The sequence below is a fragment of the Lycorma delicatula genome, chromosome 6 (assembly GCF_047948215.1).
Source record: "Lycorma delicatula isolate Av1 chromosome 6, ASM4794821v1, whole genome shotgun sequence".
NCBI classification, from domain to species: Eukaryota; Metazoa; Arthropoda; class Insecta; order Hemiptera; family Fulgoridae; genus Lycorma; species Lycorma delicatula.
Genome location: NC_134460.1, coordinates 106,249,299 through 106,273,635, shown reverse-complemented (window position 1 = coordinate 106,273,635; position 24,337 = coordinate 106,249,299). Strand labels below are relative to the sequence as shown.

Sequence of the window (24,337 nt, the reverse complement as noted above, 5' to 3'; positions counted from 1 at the left end):
TTTAATCTTACAACCATTGATATTTTTAAAAAAACTTGCATTATTGGGATGTTCTGACAAAATTAGTGTACTTTGTGAATATGGTTTAACAAGAAATATAGGTCAATCAGTAGTCAGCATAATGAAGATAAATTTTAATTTATTTATATTTTTGGGTTAGTGGATGAGTAAATTTTGGGTATTCCAGCAATAGCTAACTGTTAATATTGTTTGCTTGTTGAAAACAAGTTACCCTTAAGTAAATTAGTTTATTTTATTTATCCTGAGTACCTACAACCTAGTCTACCTTCATGTAGTCTAATTATTTTCTCGTCTTTTAATTTTTTACATTTCAGACTTTAACGGTTCATTTAATATTGCATAACAACCCATTTCAAAATAATCTATTCTTTACTTTTACATTACCCATGTATTGTTTCAGTGTCTTAAAATTGTTTCATTGTTGTTAAAGTGTCTTAAAATTATTGTTTCCTTAAAGCTTTATGTAAACAATAACATTTTATTTTAACCTAAAAATAACAGTTACTTAATAAGCAGGTATTTGAATCTAGGAGGTTTCTTTTCTTTCACATGAAAGCAGCCTTCTTACATGTACTATTATAGATTTGAAATTACCTTACAGCTAAAGGTCATGTACTTTTTCCCCTTTCACTGCCAATGGTTTCTCTCTATTCCTCTACACCATGGTAATAATACAATACTGAATTGTTCCTTTCTCTTTGCAGGCCAACATTTTATCAGTTCATATTATGTACTTATTAGGAAAATATTTATTGCATTACTCTGATGTTCCTAAGAGGTTACTATCTGACATGAAATATTTTATTTTACATAAAATATTTTCTTAATTTTCCCACAGATTTATAAATTTTAAAATGTTATAATTAAATATGGACTTAAAACTGAAAAATCTGGAAAACTTTACACAATATCTAAATAAATTATAATCTGAAAGTCAATATCACTTGAAATTATTTATAAGTCTCATCACCTGATAAATCTGTCGTATTTTCGTCACTGTCATCTTCTTGTAAGTTCACTACAATGCATTGTTAGTGGTCGTCCCATAATCCTTTATGAAAATAATCTACTTGAAGGTTTTCTGCATGTTATTAACACATTTTCTCCAATCTATTGTTACAGGTTTTATGGTATCCTCCAGTAACGTTTTTTTTTTTTCATTTATTTGAAATGTACTGTTTTTGGCTGCCACCTCACTTTCTATGTGTGTAGAAATTAGCTTGATTCAGTTATACTGGCAATGGTATGGTGGTAGATAACGACTTCATGCCCCATTTTTGTTGCAGTGTTGTCAAGCTCACACTGTCTGTATTTTTCTGTGTATTCATTAACAGTAGATAGTAAGTCAGGAATTGTATGCGAAGGATTGTGTAGTGTTTTCTTCTCTTCTAAGTTAAAACAGTTTTTGTCTTTTTTGTATTTGTCACTGGCACTTTCTCTTTAAGCACAGAATGATAACTGGCATTATCCATCATGATAACACAGCCTTTTTTCCAAAGATTGCATAAAATTTACGAACCATACTTGGAATACATCACAGTTCATTTTTTGGTGGAAGTCCCCCATACACTTTGAGGTGATTCAAAAGATGTTCACATAGTTCGCCTTGGGCTGATGCATTTTCATTACCTTCATGACATACTTTGTACAGTATGCACTGATACATCACACATGGTTGCAGTCACTTCCTGTGTTGCATTAATTATCTCCTTAATAGTAGTATTAGGTTTGCTATGCATTAGTTCTTTAAATAATTATATACCCTGTAAATCATTTTTTTTAGATTGTTTCCAAAGATGAGGACTGTGTTGCCATTTTAACTTATACGTTTACACAATTAAAATAACATAACTTAAAGAATTAAAGATCACCAAAGAAACTGCACATCTGATTGATAGAAAATCATAATCTGAACTGAATGAAATTATACTGCAAAACAAAAGTTGCGTATGCAGTAACAGCATGATGTAACAATCCCTTGAAATAGTAACCTAAACATAAACTACTTAAAATAACAATTAAACTGAATTATATAGATGATTTACCTTTCTATATGACTCTTTCTCAATAACAATACAAAAAGGAATGAAGTAATTTTGATCACAAAATATATGCGAAAACACAATTTTTAGAATGAGAAAATCTTACTGTGTATAAAATACCTTAAGCGGGGTTACTGAAAAATTTGATTTCAATTTTTGTGATTTTGTTATCTACTGAAAATACTATATTTATGTGTGGGCTTATTAGATTTCTGATACAGTTAATGATGAATGTGATGCATGCTGTGTGTGCTCTGCACTTCTGTAGAATGTGATTGGTGGGGTGGCAAGATGAGGAAGTGTGACCTTCACCCACAAGATGATTTCAAATCTATAATAATCTATTATTATGGCTTCTTTACATTAACTGTCTTATAACAAATACTTTTTAAATACAAAAGTCTTTTATAACTAGCAGTAGTACCTGCCATATATTATGCTTTGATGCATTGCATATTAGTTTAATAATTTAACTTCTATTTTTCTTTCTGTTACATTTAATTTACCTTTATCTTTCTTTTACTGTATTTATTTTCAAACAAATTTTAGTAAAACAAATTGTTAGGGATGAAGGATGTAGAGGGTATACTGAAATGAAACGACTAGCACTAGATAGGGAATCTTGGAGAGCTGCATCAAACCAGTCAAATGACTGAAGAGAAAAAACAAAATATTATCAAATTTAATTTTTCTTTTCACAGTTAATTTATGGCATCTATATCTTTTTGTTCAAATTTTCAGCTAAAAGAATGTTATCAAAAAATCCTTATATGTTATCTTTAGTTTTGTTATCCTGCTTTCAAACTTTCCAAGTAAACTTTTTACTTCTTCGTACAAATTGAAAAGCAATGGGAATTAAGGTGTATATATATATATATATATATATATATATATATATATATATATATATATATATATATATTGGCCAGCCCTTTCTTTTACTTAAAACTTTTTTTTTTTACAAATTCTATTTTACCTATAAATATTTTAAAATTAAAATTTTAAACACTATACCACTTCTCTAAATCAAATTCCTGCTTAAGATTAGATTTGCAAACTTATGGTGGTAATTCAATTTTTACACAAATTGCTTGCAGAAAAGCTAAACTTGTTGCTTTCCAAGTTTAGTGTTACTTCCTTCTTACTTTGTCTTTTTTTAAAACCAAACTTGTCTTCATCTATTAACTTTACCACCTTGTATTGTGCTCATCTATAAATTATGTTACTGTTTTGATGCGTGAGTTACTGGTAACAGTATATATGAGTTTTTTTGTATAATTTTAGTTTTTTTAGCTAATGTATGCAGAATTTTTCATCTTTCATGTGCTGATTTGTTCATTAAATTTATAAATGTTAGTAATTCTCTTAATATCTTAATTATGTTAAGGTCACTTTACACACATCTTACTAGATGAAGCTGCCCAAGCAATGGAATGTGAAGCGATCATGCCTCTTGCTCTTGCAAATGATGAAACAAGAATAGTGCTTGCTGGTGACCACATGCAGGTGAGCATACAGTAAAATATTAGAATACGATATATTTTATTAGCAAAATACTAAGAAAATAGTCTTTAATAAACATAAACATAAAGTATATATATATATATTATATATGTATATATATATATATATATATACATATATATGTATTTATGTATTGTTACATTACCAGATAAATTTAATTTTGACCGCACAACGCGTAGAAAGTTTTTTTTATCAGTATAATTGATCTAGCCTTTATAGACATATTCTTTTAACAGTTATGTTATTCGTTAAATTGGGTTTAATTTTTGTGCAGATCAATTTGTCCTATTGGAATTTATTTCTCGTAACACTCGATAAATTTGCTTTTGTAATTTGAAGATAACGTTTCTGTTTAATTTTTTAATGCTTTGAGTTTAAAGTTGAAGGTGTGATGATGGTTAGTAATATCACATAACATAGTTTCCTCAGATTGCCATTTTATGATGTGAGTTACAGCAGTGATGAGTGATTGTTACGGTGATATCGTGTTGTGCAGCTGAGTCCGGAGCTGTTCTCGCAGTTTGCCAAGGAGAGACAGCTACATGTATCATTGTTGGAGCGGCTGTATGATCATTATCCTGGGACGTTCCCCTGCAAGATCCTGTTGTGTGAAAATTATCGGGCGCATGAAGCTATCATTCAGGTTACCATTTGTATATATGCTTTGTTTAATAAAAGTTACATAATATATGAAATATTTTAATATTATTTGCTTTTTAATAGATAATTTTTTGGGATTGTTCAGATGACTGTTTTCTGCATGACATTCACTTAATTATATGCATGAATAAAATATTTGTAAGCACAATTGTTAAAAGAATTTTTTTTGTATAGGTGCATGATTTTTCAGTATATTTAATGCTTATTCAGTCACTGTAATCATTATACTTATGAGGGCAGGGTGAAAAGTTCTGGGTCTGGACAAGAAAACAACATTTTTCTGGGTACATTTTGATTTATCTTTCAACATAGTCATCATTAATGTCTATAAGCTTAGCCCAAAAGAGCACATGTTATTTTGGTAGGTTGATTTATCTAACTCCTTAAAGTAACAATCACTTAAAGTAACACCAATAACTTTATTATTATTGGTCAAAAGTCTCTTCCTTTCAACCTAATTTTTTAGGTTAGAGAACAAGTGATAGTCACTGAATTATGTGAATGAATATGGAGGGTGTTGGAGCAATTTGAACTGTAATTTGTTTATTTTTGCCATTACAATAACTGAAGCACACTTCAGTCATTGAGCTGAAGTATTGTCTTGATGGAAAAGCACTTTTTTATTTTTTTTGCAAAATGTGGGTTCTTTTCCTTAATTTCATCACTGAGATGCAGCAATAGGGTCGCATAATATTTACATTTATTGTTTACCTTTTTAAAGATAATCAATGAAAATTATTCCACATGCATCCCAAAAAATAGTTGCTATAACTTTTTCTCATGAGAAGTCATTTTCACTTTTTTTTGAGCAAGTTGACCTTTTTAACCCATGATTTGACTGCTGTTTTGTCTTGTTAGTGTAGTAATGAACCCAACTCTCATTAACTGTCACAAATTGACATAAAAATTCTTATGGATTGCGCCAAAAGAGCTCGATACAATCATTTGAAATGTTTTTTGGCACTAATTTTGATCGGGCATGAGCAAACATGGTACCCATCTAATGCACAGCTTGTTCATGCCAAAATTTTCATGGAAAAATTTGCACGTTCATTCTGTTGTCAAGCTTACAGACTCTTGTAACTTATTCACTGTCGCTCATCAATCTGCCAAAATGATTTTATGCACTTCTTCTGGCATAGTCACTTCAGAAGGGCGTCTATTGTGTAGTTCACCGCTAGTGCGTGTTAGACCCATTTTAAACTATGCCATTCAGCATTTAACTATTGTATTTGATGGAGAAGAGCCTCCCAAATGTTTTATCAAGCTCTTCTTTAATTTTATTTGCACTTAAGCCTTTCAGAAAAAAGTATTTAATCATTACATGAATTTCCAGATTTTTCCATTTTCCAAGAATGTTCTAATTCTCCACTTTGACAAACTATAAAAACTATTTTAAATGATGCAGTGACTTGAAACTCTTATAGTCAACTAATGAAAGTGGAATCATGCAACACTGTCAAGAAATTAAGCATACTAATGTTATCTTTGTTTGATTCCCGGAACTATTCACCCCACTCTCATATTATAGTTATGTTTATTAGTTTTATGTAGAATTGCGGTAGAATAAAGCATTGAAATGATTGATTGATCAATGTAAATATCTTCTTAATTTAATTAACACTAGTAAACTTCTTAAAGATTGTTGTTTCTAGTCTTATTCTGTTATTAGTTATTTTTTTGTCTTTAAATTGAACAGGTTTAAATTCTGTTTTCATTTCTTGAATTGCTTTAATAAATTATCTTAACATTTTAATTTAAAGTAAAAACTACTTTAGATTTTTAATTTTTAACAAATAATTATTTTTTTTATTTTTAGTTGTGAATTGTCAACTCCAGGATTCATTGGTTATTTTATGTCGGCAGTAACAATAGTTATAGTGAACATTAATGCAGTTGTGCTTTTAACTTTTAAAGTAGCATGGTTTCCATGGTGTGGCGAGTTTTTTTAATTTATTCAACCGGTAGAATATTGCATAACTTTGTTTTAACTTGGTTCTGTTTGTTATGATAGAATTTTTTACAAACTAATTTATGTTAATAATTAACATAATTTATTAATCTAAGTTTCAATAATTGATTGATAGTGTTGGGGACCTTCTGCATGGAGTTTTGTAGTGTGTTGTTTCTTGTTAGTTAATATCGTTTAGTTGATTTGATTGATATAAATTGGATTTTAATATTAATTAATATTTTATAATATCTACTAATAAGAAAGAATATGCTGTATTACATTCTCTTCAGAAGATGTATACAAGTACCAATAATTATTATAATTAAATGTTAGAATTATTTAAAAAACTAAAAACTAATTATTATTTTAAAAACTATGGTACCAAACTTATGTGTATATATATATATATATATATAATACAATAACTTTGTGAAAATTCAAATATTTCATCAACATACTGACCACTGTGCCAATTAACCTCAAATAAAATAACCACCAATCACAGTAACAGAAAACCTAAAAAAAACTAATACCAAAAGTCAACTTTCATGGGATCCCGCATCTTCAGTCTGTACAAAATAACATCATACAAAAACAGAAATTAAATAAATAAAAACTTAAAAATTTAGAAAACATAAACCCTAACTAACTACCACAAAACTTGAATGATATAAATGCCAACAGGAATCAAGCTTGATTCCAGTTTGGTTGTTAGTATTTTCTTAATTTTTTCTTTTGTTTTTGTTTGATGTAATGTTGCTATTTTGTACTAAAAAAGTCTACTTTGGTATTAGTTATTTAGGTTTTCTGTTACTGTGTTTGGTGGTTATTTTGCTGTTGATATAATACAATATATTTTTTGAATATTCAAATAATTTATCAACATATTTACCACTGTATTAATAAAATTTAATATTATTGAAATATAAACCACTAAAACACAGTAATTAGTTAAGTTAAACGTACCATACTAATTTTCAATAACTAGTTTTGCAATATCCTGCATGTTCATTGGCATTAAATTCTATGTTTTTTAATTAAAACATATTTAAACATAAAAATTAATTAATTAAATTAATTAATATGTTTTTAATTTATTAGAATAGAATTTAATCCAACTAGGATACTGACACTACAAAAACTAGTTACTGGAAATTAATATGGTAAATTTAACTTATCTAATTACTGTGGTTTGGTGGTTATATTTTATGTAATACGCGCACGCATACACACACACACACACACACACACACAGGTCTGTAAATAAAGTGCCACCTACTCTTCAGCGCATAATACTGTGCTTAAAATGCTAGATGCTGTACATCACTCCTTCCTTTGGGTTGCTACAGATGCCTTTAGATCAAGTCCTCTCATAAGCATTTTTGTTGACTGCAGTGAGCCGTCACTTTGGGATAGACGGAACCAAGTATTATCATCTTATTTTATCTGCCTTAAGGGACAGCCAAATCACCTGGCTTTTGACACAATTCTTGGAAATATGTATTTTCAAAGATACGAGGACCTTCCATGTTATACTGCACTTGTAGGTGTTCATACCCAACATTTACTGCATCTTTTGAATGTTGACGCACTTTCTATTTCTCCTATTTATCCATGTTCATATTCTCTGTGGACAATCAACCTTATAAATTTTATGTTGACCTCACGAAATACAATAAAGAATCTACACCACCTGTTTTCTTTCACTGTGTTTTCTCCAAGGCAAACCTGGACACAGTGGTATACACAGATGGATCAAAACTGAATGATACCATTGGATGTGCGATTGTTGTTAATGACTAAACCTACATGTTTGGTCTACCCAGTCTTGCGTGTGTTTACTGCTGAACTATAGTGTGTGTTTACCGCTATACATAAGGCTTTGAATATCATTAACCCTAAATATCATCACAAATGATGACAGATACATTAGATAAATAAAATAAATATTAATCCAATTTTTATATCATACCTTTAAAAAAAATGTTTTTCAATTTCTAATTTAAAAAAATATCACATAAAAATAATTAAATGAAATAAATGTTACTAAAAAAATAATTAAAACGTTTTTAGTTTTTGATGACTTCAATGTTTCTTCGAATTAGAAAGAATCTTTGAATTCGATTGAAGATTATTCAAATTAGAAATTCCTCTAATGTCAAGCGCAATGTTAAGGTGCATCATCAAGTCAGTTTTTATATTTAGATTTTGTTGCAGCATATGAAAAATCTTCCTTGCAGAAATATGTTGTTGCAAAAGAAAGTTAAGTATGAATACCTTGTTTTGGTAAGTTCAGATATTCTTCTGACAAACTTAGCCAAAATTTAACGGAAGTTCCTTAACATTTTTTTTAATTCCAGAATCAGTTTTTGAAATCAGCTGAGCTCATATCTGTCGGCTTAGCTGTCATGAAAGGTTTTCAAATCTAAAAATTGTCTACCTGGCACTGGGAAATATTGACCAAGGGTAATTGCAAGTCACCCAAATGTTGTAAAATTTCATTGTAAACTTTACTGTCTATTTTAACTTTTTTTTTTAATTTAAAAAGGTAGGAAAACAGTAAAGTTTATTCTCCGATAATGAAGAAATCCAGAATGTCAACTTTTGTTTGAAAGACACCATTTCTGTTACGTTAAAAATGGAAATGTTTCTTCCTTGTAATGATACATTTATTTCATTAAACTTAGTAAATATGTTTGATAAATAAGAAAAACTCATTAACCATGTAGGATTTGATCAAAATTCAACAAAATTTTCCCCTAAATTGTTTGATGAATAGAAAAGCAATAAATTGCTACGCACTTCAACAATGCAACAATACTTAACAATCTCAACAATGCTTTTCCTCTGGATAGCCACCTTACTTCAGTGTATCCAAAATATTTTTTTGGAATAAGAAATAGTAACTAGTGCCTGTCTATGCAAAACACAGTAACGTTTTGTTGCATTTGTAGGAATTTCCAAAATGCGCATCAGCCCCCTTCATCTTACCCACCACTGCTTTTACACTTTCCAATCAAGTTTGCTTTTTTTATAAATATAATTATAAATTTATTTATCATATTATATAAATATAATAAGTATTTGCAAAAGAGTAAATCCTCTTCAATGGTATTACTGCATATTGCAATGCTATCACTACTGCATATTGGTACGTAGCATACCAATATGTAAAACAGATAGACCTGCAATATCTGTTGACTCATCCATTTGTAAAACAAATTCATTGCAATGTTTATGTTAATAAATTAGCTCTGTCTCTATATCAGTAGAAAGATCGATGGTGTGGCGTGAAACAGTGTTATTGAATAATTGTAATGAATCAAATTTTTTAGTGGAATCTTTCTTGAACATGCAGGACACAGTGTCTTTTTCATACAAGGTTTAATAAGTGTCTCTCAAATCATATGAGCTTCATCATTACTTACAGTGTGGTAACTCATGCAACAGGTTGCCTCTGTTGTCATTTTGTTTTCAGTTTAGCAATTTTTTTCACTTGAAGTTCAGGCTTTTCCTGGGAGTTAAGTTAAAATGTCTCTTAAAGAAATGTTTAGTTTTTTCTTTGTAATCAGGGTGGTTCATTTTGAAATGTGAAGTTTAGCTGGAGCCAAAGAACTGATAACTAGAATTTTATTATATACAGCACACATTGCATCAGGGGTATTTTTATTGTCATTAGATGTAAAGCCCCAATTTAAATAACTTATCATGTTTTCCTTAGGCATATTCTTTGATGACACCTTGTTTTTGAATAAACAATGGTTAAACTACATTTTCTTCCCCAATTGCGGATGTATCTGAAGTGTTAGTGCTCCTTTTTGTTTCAAAATTACTATTTTTAACCAACAATCATTATTTTAAATTTATTTTTTAGAACTGAAATGGAACTAAAATGGTGGCTAATTTATAATAATAATAGCCTTTACTGAATTCCAGAAATAGATTATCAAATAAATATTTTAATATGCATATTTTTTAATAAATATTTTTATTTACTTATAAAAATAATAAGTTTTTAAATGTAATGTAAATATGTTTATATAGTTACATATATTTAAATTTTGATGGCTAATCTACTTGTAGATTAATGTAATTGATGGAAAAATTAACAGTCAAGTTGGGATGCATACAAACAAGGCCAATGGTTAAACAAAAAAAGCAAGTCAAATTTCAGGTAAAATTAAATTAGGCTTTGTACATGTAGAAAACTGATTGTGAAGTAACAAATGAAATTTGGCTTTTCTGGTATAGCTGTAACAAGGTGGAATACTGTAATATTAATTTTTTAAAAACAGTAGTACTTTTAACGATAGAAAATATTGCTATTATGTTAGTATTAGTAAAAATTACTTATCAATTTCATAAAGAAGATAAAGTAAAAGAAAGTTACACTTTTAAAATACTAAAATGACAATAACATTTCTTTACTTCTGAGCACAGAACAGAAACACTAACTGAAATGCATTCTGCCTGTATTTCATTGGCTACATAAGCCATCTCGTGTTGTGCTGTATTACTAAATTTATTACTCGTGTGATTTAAACCATTTTGTTTTATGTTTCCTCTTTAAATTTCTTTTAAGAGTGTTTTTAACTTGTGTTAAACACATAAAAGCAGGCAATGTTTCATTGTTCTCTAATTTCAGTTTTATAATTTTCTGTGGAACATTTACTGACTTTGTGGATCATCGGTGTTCTGCAGAACACAGTTTGGGAAACCCTGTTATAAGCAAAGAAAGTTGTAAAAACAGAAAAAACACAATAGTAATAAATAAGATGAATGCAGTGAAGTCAACCAGCTTTTTGAATATTTCATTGGCGGTGGTAGTATGTGTTGATTTTCATTATGGTTGTCCCACGGACCTGATTTTAAAATTTAAAAAAAATTAATTTTTTATAATTTGTGAGAGTTTATTCATTTTTCAAGTTTATTAATATTTAAAACCCATAAGGCATGTTAAAAATAAAAATCTGGTAAAGTATGCAACTTTTGGTGGCATTTTTTAAAATTTATTTGGATGTTTATAATCTTTCTGCCGATTCATTCATTAAAATAAAAATTGGTAGGTCAGTTGATTTCATAATTAGTATTATTTTTGTAATAAGAGCTGTTGTTCACCTTGTTCATAAATAAACAATGATATTTAAGGAAGAAAATATTAAATAAATAATTTAGTTGGTCATGCTTCAGATTGTATGACTTAATAGAATCCATATGCCAATATACTTCACTCCCTACTGTATTCTTCTCTTTTTTTTTTATTACAGAAATTTAGAGATAAAATACATTATTTTATTTCCCAATTTTTTTTTGTACCATACTTTTTTCAAACAAAACACATTCTATTCTGGTTTTTGCTGTATTTAAATGAATAATTTCAGTCTAATTTTAGTAACTTTAACTTTGTCATCATTTCATTTAAAATGTTCTCCATTTTTCATAATGTGAAAATATTTTTCATAAAATTTTAAATCTTCAAATTTTTTTTTTACATTTTTTCTATAACTTGGTTTTACATATCAACCTAATTCATTTTTTAGTTTAAATGATTGAAAACCACATGTAGCAATATTTTGTGTTAATTTTTCTGTCTTTTGGGGGGGTTTTCTTTCTTGGTCTTCCAATAGTTGTTACTCATTGTATCACTTTGTTTTTGTCTTCATTCTATTTATTTTATTTTTTTTCCTTCTCTTGGAAATGCTTGAAATTTTATACAAGCTTTGTTTGTGAACATTGTTATATCTTGTATTTTGTCTTCAGATTTTTTTTTGAACCACTGAGGTCCATTGATTTTCATTCTTTTTGTTGTAAATGCAGTTGAAGATTTATTTTGTAAGCCTGTTATTATTTATTCTCATAGGTTGGCCGGAGAATTTGGCTCTTCTTTTTGTGATTGAATCTTGGTATTTTTTTCAATTTCATTGTGTTTGTAAAGATTTCTATTACTTATTGAGTTTGTATTCATTTTTACTTATTTTTATTTGTCCTAGGATTTTTTCAAGATTTTCCTCCTTTTTTTCTATTGTATTTATTTCATCTGATTTCAAATTGAAAATGAATTCTGAAGCAAGCAGTCCTTTTGTTTGATTACTAAATTGTAATGTTCCATTTTGGTTTTTATTGATATATTCTTTTTGTTATTAATATGTTTTGTTAGTTGATGGGGACAGTTGCATTTTTCCACCGTTGTTTGATTGGCTTCTTTATCTAAACCATTAGTTTGGATCATTTGTTACAGATACTTATATTTATTGACTTAGTTAATTTTTCTGATTTCATACTTAGGGATTTAGATGGAATCTTTGATGTTGGTCTTGAATTCTTCTGTTTTTTGAAGGAAATTTTTAGCCATACTTACTTTTCTACTTCCTTTTTTTAGACTGTTTACTTGTACTACTTCTATTTTGAAGTTGTCTGAGAAAATTTTAATTTTTTGTCTACAAAGGCTAGGCAATTAATTACAATTTCTTTCTTTTATTTTTGGACTGAATCTTATTTGGTGTTAAGTGTTCCAATTTTTGTAATCCTTTTCCCCCGTTCTTTTATTACATTTTTTATTCATTTATTTTTTATAAAATAATTGATTTTCTGTAATATTCTCTCTTTCCAAATTCATCAGTTCTGCCAATTTACTGTATTAAGTCAATTAATTTATGAAATTCTGTGATTTATAATTATTAGTTTTAATTATTTTTAATTAATTTTTTAAAAATTAATCATTTGTTATTACCTTTCTTATATGTTTTCTTTTTTTTAAATATTATACCATTACTTTAGTGTAATTAGTCCTTAAAGGGTCAGACATTAATTATATGGATATGTTCTGATCAATTGTCTTTGTTTCTAACATTTCAAAATAAATTTAATGTAATTTTATGGTATCTAATATAATATATACTAAAACAAATTTATATTTATACAGATGAAAGTAGGAAAGCTGTAAAACTACCATATTAACAACTCATGTTTCGAATATATTTATTAGGGTAGTTTACAGGCATTTAGAATGTGTTGTGAAAGCTGTATTATATGAAGACCTGTTGTGGCTTTCAGAATGAACATGGAGTTACAAGGTTAGCCATTCAAGCCAAGATTCATTTTAGAAAGTAGCTTTAAGAAGAATAAAATCACCCACTTGAATTTGTATATTTACAGAATTATTTGATAACAGTAATATGGAATAAAATATTCAAAAATAGAAGAAAAAAATCACTAAATTCAGGGAGAGAAGAGTTATTTACAATCTATACTAGAACCAGGCTGGAGTTATAAGAATAAAAGATGAAGAAAGGTGAGCTTCAATTCCAAAAGAAGTGAGAAAATATAGTTTGTATGGTTCCATTACGGTTTATGCTTTTGAAAAAGCAGTATAGAAATTGAAAGACAAATTTGAAAGTTGAATAACTGTTTAAAGAGAAAAAATAAAAACATTAAGATTTGTTGATAATCTTGTTCTTTTGACAGAAATGATAGATTGTTTAGAAGAAATTCTGAATGGCATGGATTTATTGCTAGGAGAGAATTTCATTCTGAAAATAAATAAGAATAAAGGAAAGATAATGAAATTGACCAAAGGGGTAATAATGAGGTATTAAATACTAAGGTACTCGAACATATCTATACCAATAGTAGAGAATTTTGTTGTTTATAAATTTGTAAAATTATAAATGAGGACTAAGTATGTGGTCATCAAAAGCAGACTGGGATAAGTTAAGAGATCTTTCAAGCATAAAAGAAAGTATTAACAATATAAGCTAGTATTAAATATAAACCTAAGAACTAGAAAGAAATTGTTAAAAATGTTTGTGTCTGGTGAAGCACTTTATGTTGGTAAAGCATGAACAATACGTAAAGCAGAAAGATAAAGAATAGAGGTGTTTGAAATGTTGTGTTACAAAAGAGAATGTTGAAAGTTAGATGGATGAAATAAAGAAATCTTTAGATGAATGAATAGGGAATGAGAGAATTTGTTGGTCTCTTATAACAACAAAAACTAGATTAATTGATCATGTGTCAAGAGAAATGTGTTTCTTAAATAGAAACGAGTTAAGTTATGTAATAGGAGGGTTGTTCGGAAGGTTCTTGACCTGAATCTGAAAGCATGAGATTCTCTGAAAAGTTTTTTCTTTCAATGTAGTCATCTTGCAATTTGATATATTTAGACAAATGACTTTCCAAATTATTAATATCCTCAGTATAATGCGATTTGTCCAGTTCTTTAAAATAAACGGTTATATCATCTTTGACCTCATCATTGAAGTGAATTTCATCCAGAGAGTCATTTCTTTAGGTTTGGGAAGAGGAAATAATCACTGGCAGCCAAATCCAGAAAATATGTTGCATATGAAACCATTTATTTCTAAGCGTAGATCTTAAAGTTTTATAGCAAAAACCTGAGATGGGTGTACAGGTGTGTTATCGTGATGGAAGAGCACTTTCTCTTTGTCTCATAATAATTTACATTAAAATCATGAATCATATTATCCACCTTCCTATTTTAAAAAAAAGTTAGATTCATGTGGCAGAGCCGGGATTACATATAATAATTTCAAACACACCATAAAATTGTAATTTTGTAACTATGTAGATTGATCTGCACATGTTTCTTTCCTAGTACACGTCAGTTTTAAAATATGAAGCTGTTTCCACACTTTAATATCACCTTGTGTAATCACAGATTCAATTAGATAAGATTTAATGTACATAAGTAATATAGATATAATGTAATGGATATTATATTTCGTTATTGTTTAATGTAGTAAGTATTGTAGATACGTAATTCTAAAAGTCAAGCTCAGATAGTTCTTTATTAATTAGTTTTGTTAATGACACCAATTTTTTTCTAAGTTGTATATATTTAAACATGATAAATAATTCTATGTAATATGCAATCTAAAATCATTTAAAAATATTTCTAATGTAATTTTGAACAGAATCAGCACCAATTTGATTTTAAAAGTTGTTTATATCACAAGTAATGGCGCTGTAGACTACAATTAAATATAAAAATATTCTGAATAAAAAGTGTACAGATGTATAATTACAAATTATGATAATTTATTCTAAAATAAACATTTTAATTCTGTTGTTTTTAGTATTATTATTGTAAATAAGTAGCCAAATAGTAAACATTTTAATTATCTAAAGACATGTCAGAATTAAATATCTTTGAGATACAGTTCTGGTGTATTCTTAGAATATTTTGGGTAGACAATATAATGAATAGAAAGGAGCGTTATTAATAAATGGGAAAAAGAGAAAGGCACCATATTTTGGCCATATTTTTAAAGATACTGCATAGTCTCGTGCAGTTGATAAATAGAAGGAAAAGTTGAAGGAAGGCCAGAGATTGATTGGAAAAGATTCTCATGGCTTAAAGAACTTCAATAGTTGTTTAATATTTATGATGTTGAATTTATTATGAGGCTAACTAAGAATAGAGAGGAATATTAGGTTATAATTTTCCAGTCTCTGATGAGAATTTTGTACAAAAAGTACTTCAGTTACTGCTATTATGAATTCACTTTGAAAATGATTATATATTTAAAATATTAAAATGGTAAGGAAGGTGGTCCTGGTATTAAACATTTGGTTATAATAATTTTTAATACTGTTATTTTTTAACTTTTAAAATAAATCCTAAATTAGAATTTTAAAAATATTTAAAAGCCTAGTCCTGCATGTAAACAATAATTGATAGGAATATAGCAATGAAAGAGTTAGACAGAATGTTTGTTGAAACTATTAGTTATAAAAACTGCTGGTACTGAATCACAATATATTAAAGTTTTGTAGTCTTCCAGTGTTCAGTAATAAAGTATCTAGATTACAATTGTGAAAATCATCTTATAGTTATTGTTTTTCCATTTAAAAAAAAATATTCTTATGTTGATATACTGAACTGGTGCATGTAAGTGTTATTGCATGCATTTATAAATAGTCGCTTGCTTGTTCTCATAACGTAGCACATTTTCAAAATTTATTGTTTTCACATTTTAAGTGTAGATAGCTAGTGTAGTATATTTGTAAGCACTCTGTCATCATTATATAGTAAACTTGATTTTAAATTTCCTACTAACACATTGTGGTTGGTTTTACAATAGATTTTTTAAGTTGGTGTTTGGCATTAGAATATATAAATAGAATATTGAAGCGCATTATAGCCGTAGGAGATACAGTAGATAACATTATTCCAGTTATTGAACAGTAACTGGAATACGGTTGCAAATGCAGATACAAACATTTGTATTTGAGGATTTTTTTTTCATTAAAGTGCTTTCTTAATACATACTGCATTATTAGGTAAATATGTATATTAGTCGATAAAATATTTGTTTAAAAACATAGAAGAATGATTTCTGTCAACATAGAAATTTTCTGTCAATTATGTATGTTTGCCTAATAGAGCAGTATGCATTGCAAAAACACTATAAGAAAAATGGAAAGGTCCTCAAAGTAAGTATAATAATGTTTAATTAATAATTTAAGTTAATTTGCATGTGTAATTGTAGTCCAGCAGCATGTTGTAAAAAACTTCTAATCTTGTGTAAAAAAGATTAAAAAATCTTAACAAATAAAAAGTTATTACTTTAGGAATTCATTATTAAATTAATTTTTTTACTGAAATCTGAAAAAGAGGTCCTCAATTTAACCTATATGTTTTCCTTTTCTTTAAAGCTTCTAATGTTAAAACCAGATTTTTAATTTTGATAGATTCTACCTTTTTATTTAGTAGAAGAAATTCTGGTCCCATGGTAAGCTTATTCTGCATAACTTAAGTTAAGCCATAAAAGTTTGCAAAATGAAAAAGTATATATTCTAAGTTGGCAATTTCTTTTATGTTAGTCATCGTAATATTTGATTGTTGTTGTAGTTTAATGATTATAGGCTGCCATTGTTCTGAAATCAAAGTATTTTATGCAAAATTTCAAGCAAATTTGTTGGGAAGTTAAGAGGTAAAAAATAATACTTGTTTATGCATTCCACACAGCCTTAGATATGCTTGGTGTTGTAGTCTCCTTGTTTTCCTCTGCTTTCCATTTTTCATTTTTATCATGATGCATGTTTCCCACCTTTTATGTGTATATATAAAATATTTAATTATGCTAGTAGTTTTTGTATAGAAAGATGGCTGATGGTAGCAAAATAGGGAAGCAGGCTTTGTAACAAGCATGCTTTAATTTTAAGTATTTGACTGTAGGTTAAAATTTTGTACAAAATTTGAGCCCTAACTAAAATTGCAATTCTTTCTATCTGTAAAGTAACCATAATCTGCTGGCTTTTAAACACAGCTCTGACCATCTGTCAGTGTTGGCCAATCACAGAATGACCATTTTTATGACGGCTGCCATTAATTTATTCTCGGTAACTGAAGTATACTATTAATGTGATCATTCAAATCAAGTTAAAGTTTGCATATTTTAAATTGGTTTAAACTTTGTTCCTGTAGCATATCAGAGTAATTACACTGGTGATGAATTATTTTAAAATAAAAATGGTGGATTATTCTTGAACTCATAAATTATTTATAGCCAGTTAAAACATTGAGAAAAGTCAGTAGTGAATATTTTTGTCATTTTTATCATGGTAATTATTGTTCAATTAAAAAACTGCATCCAGTATTGTTAAAATCCAGTAATACATACATGAAGATTCTACATGGAATCAATTTCCATGAAGGAAACATAGTTCACTTTTTGTTTTCTCCTGTAATGTTATTTCTCATTATTTATCAGTTTCATCTTTTTTTTATTGCCATGAATCTGGATAACAACTTCAACAAAATGTTTCTCCATTTTTCCTGCAAATAGTGATTCTTTATATCAGCCACTTGGTAGAACTACATAAATGTTTTTTTTTTTTTTAATTAAAATTTTATGAATGAATTTTATTTGTGTTGAACTTGTCACATTTATTAATCTGTAGGTTTGAGTCAGGGAGCTTGTATTATTATATTTTTGTTGTATAATTAATGAAATAATTTTAATGATGTTATTCAAGTGTACTTGACCTAATGGTTTAATGCATTTACTCAAAATTATCTTTTAATGAGAAAAAGTGGAAAAGGTATAGTAAAGAAATTTTATATTCAGACCATCCAGAATGTTTGTTTATCAATATTGCTTAAGTGGGTAACTAGACCAATGATGCTTGCTTGCTAGGTTCCCTGTTGTATTAGATCAATCTGAGCAAAGTTTTGCATTAGGCAAATTCCAATTTTTTTTTAGTAATAAAAATATATATGAAAAAGAACACCTCAAATGCAAGCAAAATTAATGTCTGATTTTTAAATGCAAGAAACCTATTTACATAGGAAAAATGTATGGTGCCGAAACATCCATCATGGACAACAGTTTCTGAAGCATCAGATTTGTAATGATAAAAAAATTTCACTTTTATTGAATTAGCCTATTTTATTTCCTCAATATTTCAAGTCTCTCTTATACAAATTATTTGTACTATTTGGGTACATGTAAATTTGTGATGTATAGAATTATGAACTACTGCTTGAAGATCAGAAAAAGCAAACAGTAGTGGGTTGATATTTTCAATTGATATCAGTGGTAAAGGATGATGAATCTCTTTATCGTTTAACTAGCCAACCCGTCTAGCCAGAACCTGACCCTTGGGGATCAGGTCAGCCCAAGCAAATCCCAAAGCCAACTCAGGGGCTCCTTGGGGCCAAGGGATTTACCCCATGGCTGCAGAGCTCGCTTCACCATTACCAATTTGCCATGAAGACTGGCACCCTGGATTGCTTTAGTTGCTTGCTTTAGAGCTTGCTTTAGTTGCCATCCTACACTACCCAGAGGAATCCACACCCTGGCCCTCTGCACAGTACGTTATCCTTATGGTTTGAAATTCATACTGATAAATAATAATTATAGTATTTAGGCTTTATAGAAACCTGAAAAAGAAACTAAATTACAAAAGAATAATAGTAACTATGGTAAATAAAGTACTCACACCTTTGATGACAAAAAATGTATAACTTATTTCTTTGCCATGGTGGCAGAAATATAATAATAAAGTAAAAGTATTAATCTACTTTTTCCTTAGTGAATATCTGTAATTTACAACTTCACTCTCCATGGGGGCGAAGAAATGATGAATATTTTTAATATCTTAACCTTCAAGGGAGTTAGGGCTGTGGTTGATGGCTTAGAACCTTCCCTGGGATAACTCGAATGTATCCTGCAAATTTGAAAGAATTTAGTCAATTGGTTCTCCCTTGATGTGATAACAAACAGACAAATTTGTTATTTCCGAATAACCATGATCCGTTAGATCGAGAGTGTACCTGATGCATGTAAAAGTTAGCCTTCAACCTAATAACAAATACGCCATTTGTATTTTGAAAATCAGACAATTGTTTGCAGAGATATTATAAGAGCATCCCATTGTACATCCCAAAACAGTGCCCCAGGGGTATACTGTTTGTTGCTAGTGATTGTGATGATTGGTCTAGCCTCTCACGAGGTGCTTGCATAAATTACCACTCTAGCTTCATACTCAGTCTCCATGGGAAGACCACTATTGTTAAACAGAGATTTTTTTCAAATCTATTTAATGTAAATTTAACTCTATTTTTATAATATTATTTATTCAAGTGATTTGAATCATTCAGTTCAGGCCAATCTCACAGTGATAGAGACTCACAGTTCATGAAATGTTTAAACAATAAAATAATTTAGTCTTTTAGCATGATCTGTAGGTTTCAGTTCTTAAATACACATTACTTTGTAAGGGGAAAAGTTTGTGTTCTTTTCTTATAGCTCCCTGTGTGGTTGCAAGTCTGATATCTTTCTGCTGTGCTAACATATGCATTGATTTTGATGGCCTTTGGCTATAGCATCCGAATACCAAGCAGTTACTGCTCGTTTAGATTAGGTGGTCTTCCACTTTGATTAGCATCTTCAACAGAGATTGTTGCCTGAAATTTTTTGATAAAAGAGTTTGAACTGCATTGTAGCAAGGAACAGGGATATTTGGAAACTTTTCAGAAAACTTATTCTTCACTAAATCAGTATTCGTGTCACCTTCACAAAAGACATGTTCAATGAGAAAAATGTGTTTCTGTACCAAAAGAACCATTATGATTCTCACAACTATTGATTCCGATTAACAAAACAACACAGTATAAAATGAAGCACGTTCAATACTAACTCAACAACTGACATCGTGGTTTATTATGCGCAACACCCAACAAACCTACAGGGCAACTAACCTAACACCGAAAGAACAGAGTGCACCACATAATTCTAAAGCATACTGCACAGTGACTTTCTGAACTTACTGTAAAGTAGTATCAGTAGTAATGCCAACAAAATCAAAACAAACTTTGTCACAGGGAAAAATGTAATAATTTTTGTTAGACTAGAAAAGCGTCTTATTCATTGGTATGGTGTCAAGTGAAACAACAATAAATTAGCAGCTTATTATGAAAGATTTAACTTAATGCATCATGTAATATAAAAACAATGTAGTCTATTGTAATGGCTTATTGTTTTGTTTTTGAACACTTTATTATTACAACTCGATCATTGCTTCAGAAATTTTGCTAGGGATTATTCATACACCTACCATATGATCTGGTCTCATGATTTTAATTCTTTTCTTAAAATAAAAGAATTTTTAGTCAAGTCATTTTTGAAATGAAGTCAAGAAAGATAGATGTTGAGTAGCTTAAAAAACTACAATGGATTCTATAACAATTGAACAGAAAAATCAGTGTGGTAAAATTCAATATGGTAAGTGTGTAATTTTAAATTGTGCTAGTAGAAAAAATATTAAAGATTTTTATTGTAACTACCAAACATTTTTTTAAAAATTATTGTTTATTACAGCCAAACATTCTTGTACATCCTGGTTGATTCTTGTATATTTATAATAAACGTACTTACTCTGTTATATCTTATGCCCCTTACATTTTTAAAATTCTTCCACAAATTTTGCTGGTTTTATTATAAAACTTTTATTTGAAAAAAATTAATACTTATCCATGCCTTATCTGCATTTCTTAACACTTCATTAAAGAAGGACTGTTGATGGCCATCCTCATTCTATAATGTTCAATAAAACATTGTTTCAAAGGAAGTTTAATAGAAACTACTTTTGAATAATTTTAATTGTTAGCTAACTTTTGACCTCTATTAGTTCCTGAGCAGAATTTGTAATTATAATTGTTTAAACTTCAAAAATGTATTTTCTAACAATTCTAACAATTTTCTCAAAGTTATTTTTAGGTTCCATTTAGTATACTTATTTTGTTATGAAATTTTTGATTTTTGTTTCATGTTTTTTTAAATTTTTATGTTCTATTTCATTGCAACTTCTTCTTCATCTAGTATTTCATCACTGGGTTTTGTCTAGGCTGTTCATATGGCTTAGCTAGCCATATGAACAGCCTAGATTGACTCATGAGATATTACGATTAATGTAGGTTTTACATTAACAATCCTGAGCAGACCCTTATGATTATCATTTAAAAATAAATTGTCAAATTTCATCTCAGAAACTTGATCAGTTGGATCTAAATAAAAGTAAATATATCTTTATTTAGATTTAGTAGTGGGTCTTCAGGTTCTCAGGGTAGCCATTTGTGATGACATTATTTGCTAATCTGTTAAAAATCAGTAAAGTGGAAATAAAAATTAAAAACAGCAATAACAAACTGCTTTGGTAGTTTGTTAATTGCTTATATTTTATTGTTATATTTTCATTTTTTTTATATATGCATTCTTTTAAGCGATGTTGACTGCTGTGGTCATAAACATCCAATAAATTTTACTAGCATTTAGTGATAGTGCACCCAGTGTTATTTAACTCGAGTGATCAAAATTTGGTTTCACCTGTTGAAATCTTATTCATTCTTTAATTTCCGGGATGCTACTCTTTGAGTTGTTCTTGGTGTTTTGGAATCATAAAGTTGAAAAGAATGAAGGTTACTAATCTATCCAACACTCATTAATGGATGTCATTATAGCTGATTGTTATTATTTTATTGGTAGTATAAAGCTTAACATTACTTTACTTTTTTTCATCTTTAACTAAATCCACTTTTTGTATTTAATTATATTAATAAATAAATGTTTAAAAAAATAAATTAATTTTATTATTGACAAATAACAAAGCAGTCGGATACTATTTGTAATTTAAGAAAAATAAATAAATAGAATAAGAATAATTTCTTAGATCGTGTCTTATTTTTAAAAGATGCTTTAATTTATTTTTTGATTACAGTTTACTTCAGAGTTGTTCTATGATCAGAAACTTATTAGCAGTGGTAAACAGCCAAGACATGATAAATTCTACCCGTTAACATTTTTTACAACAAGAGGGGAAGATGTACAGGATCGTAATTCAACTGCATTCTATAACAATTCAGAGGTGACACTAATTCAACGTACTTTATAATTGGCATCATCTATCTGTTTAGATTACTGTATGGTTGATTTAATTTTTTGTAAATATATGTTATGTGGGGTCTGCTTAAGATATTGCTTTTCGTATTGTTCTCTCAGTTCTCAAATTATAACCCATTAAGGGGGCATTTTTAGCACGGATAATAACTAAAAATCACCACTAGAAACTCATATTGGGGGTGTTGACAAAAGGTGACAAAATATTGGGGTGACAAAAGGTTTTGCCTAGAAATTTCTTGTTAAAAAGTTTTAGAATAGGTTTAATTAATTGGGAAAGGGGTGTTGTCATGATATGGATTTTCATGTGTTAGATTTCCAAGGACATGGTCTTCTACAGCAAATCGTATCTTAAGGATACTAGAGAAATTATTGATAATTATGTTTATTATTTGTTCACTTAATGGTGCTTATTCTTGATGTATAATAACAGTAGTCAGAGATTACTGTCAGCATCGGTTTGACTCTGTCCTTCACCTGTTGAATGTTCTGCTCTCTACTTAACTTTCTTGAAATAGTTTTTTATTTGTTTACCTTCACAGCATCATTGTCAAATCCTGAAAGTTGTGTGTAAAACGGATAGGCGTGATACCCAGAAATATCATGGAGTCTTTGAGGTAAGTTCTGGTCTCTTTAAAAAATTTATGTCTGCAGGCAGACTTTTTATCGATTTAGGGTTCTGCCGAATAAAAGAGTATGTGGATATCTAAAGATGTTTCAACTGCTGCAGATATGGTCACAGGGCTAAATTATGTAAGTTTGCCTTGGTGTGTGCCCATTGTGGTGAGGAGGGCCACAAGCATGACGATTGTTCGCATAGGTCCGAGGCTCCGGCCTGTGCTAAATGTAAAAGGTTGCACAAGAATCTGAGCACCCGGTTATTAGTAGGGAGTGTGGCTATTATGTAAGGGCCATTGTGCTGTACTTTAATTCCTTAAATGGTTAGGTTCGGTCAACTAAATGCCCAGGGTGCTTATGTAGTACAGGTTGAGTTAGGTGAGATTGTAGAGAGACAGAGCCTCGATGTTGTCCTTCTGCTGCACCTATATGTAATTAAAGGTGATCTGTCAGGCTTTCAGAGCTAGAAAAAGTTTTGTGGAGGGCATACCTTTGTCTGCTATTCTATGCAGGAAGTTGCTTGATAGTGTCTTTATACGGCAGGTTTCTGATGCACATCATGTTGTGGTCAGACTTGCCATTTGCGGACAGAACCTTACAGTTGTTAGTTCATATTTCCAATACAAGGGATCCCACTGAGGAACACCTAGCGAGATGGGGTAGGATCCTTCGTATTGTGGGTAACGTTCCAATCCTTATTGGTGCCGATGTTAATGCGAAGTCGCTTTTCTGGCACAGTGGGATCACTGATCATGGCAGTGGTCTAATTGACAGTTTGTCCCCAGCTCCTGCGCAGACCGGAATGAGGTTTCGTTCTCCTTGTTAAGTGACATTAACTGGGTGTAGGTCTGAATTTCTATGTTGCGTAAAACATAATTTTGATTGGTATGAGTGCAGCAAGTATCAGCTGTGACCAGTCTGGTTATTTGAGTGCACCAATGACACTTGTCTTTCCACTGTTGACAGTTAAACATGACATGTTCAGGGATATCTGTTTCTCCACAGTAACGGCAGAGGTCATTTTTCTACCCTTTTTCTTCCGTATAGATACAGCCTGAACACACCATGTCCTGTCAGTGGTTGGGTCAATCAATAGT

General features: G+C 29.5%; 1 protein-coding gene across 3 annotated transcripts in view; it reads left to right on the top strand.

Moving 5' to 3' along the window:
• Positions 1 to 24,337, top strand: part of Helz (Helicase with zinc finger) — a 118,278-nt gene that overhangs the window by 64,246 nt on the left and 29,695 nt on the right. For all 3 annotated transcript variants that reach the window (XM_075368284.1, XM_075368285.1, XM_075368283.1), the window contains exons 13-15: positions 3,451 to 3,569; positions 4,084 to 4,230; positions 22,444 to 22,590. In XM_075368284.1, coding sequence (XP_075224399.1) covers positions 3,451 to 3,569; positions 4,084 to 4,230; positions 22,444 to 22,590 — 413 coding nt within the window. The remainder of the gene's footprint in view (positions 1 to 3,450; positions 3,570 to 4,083; positions 4,231 to 22,443; positions 22,591 to 24,337) is intronic.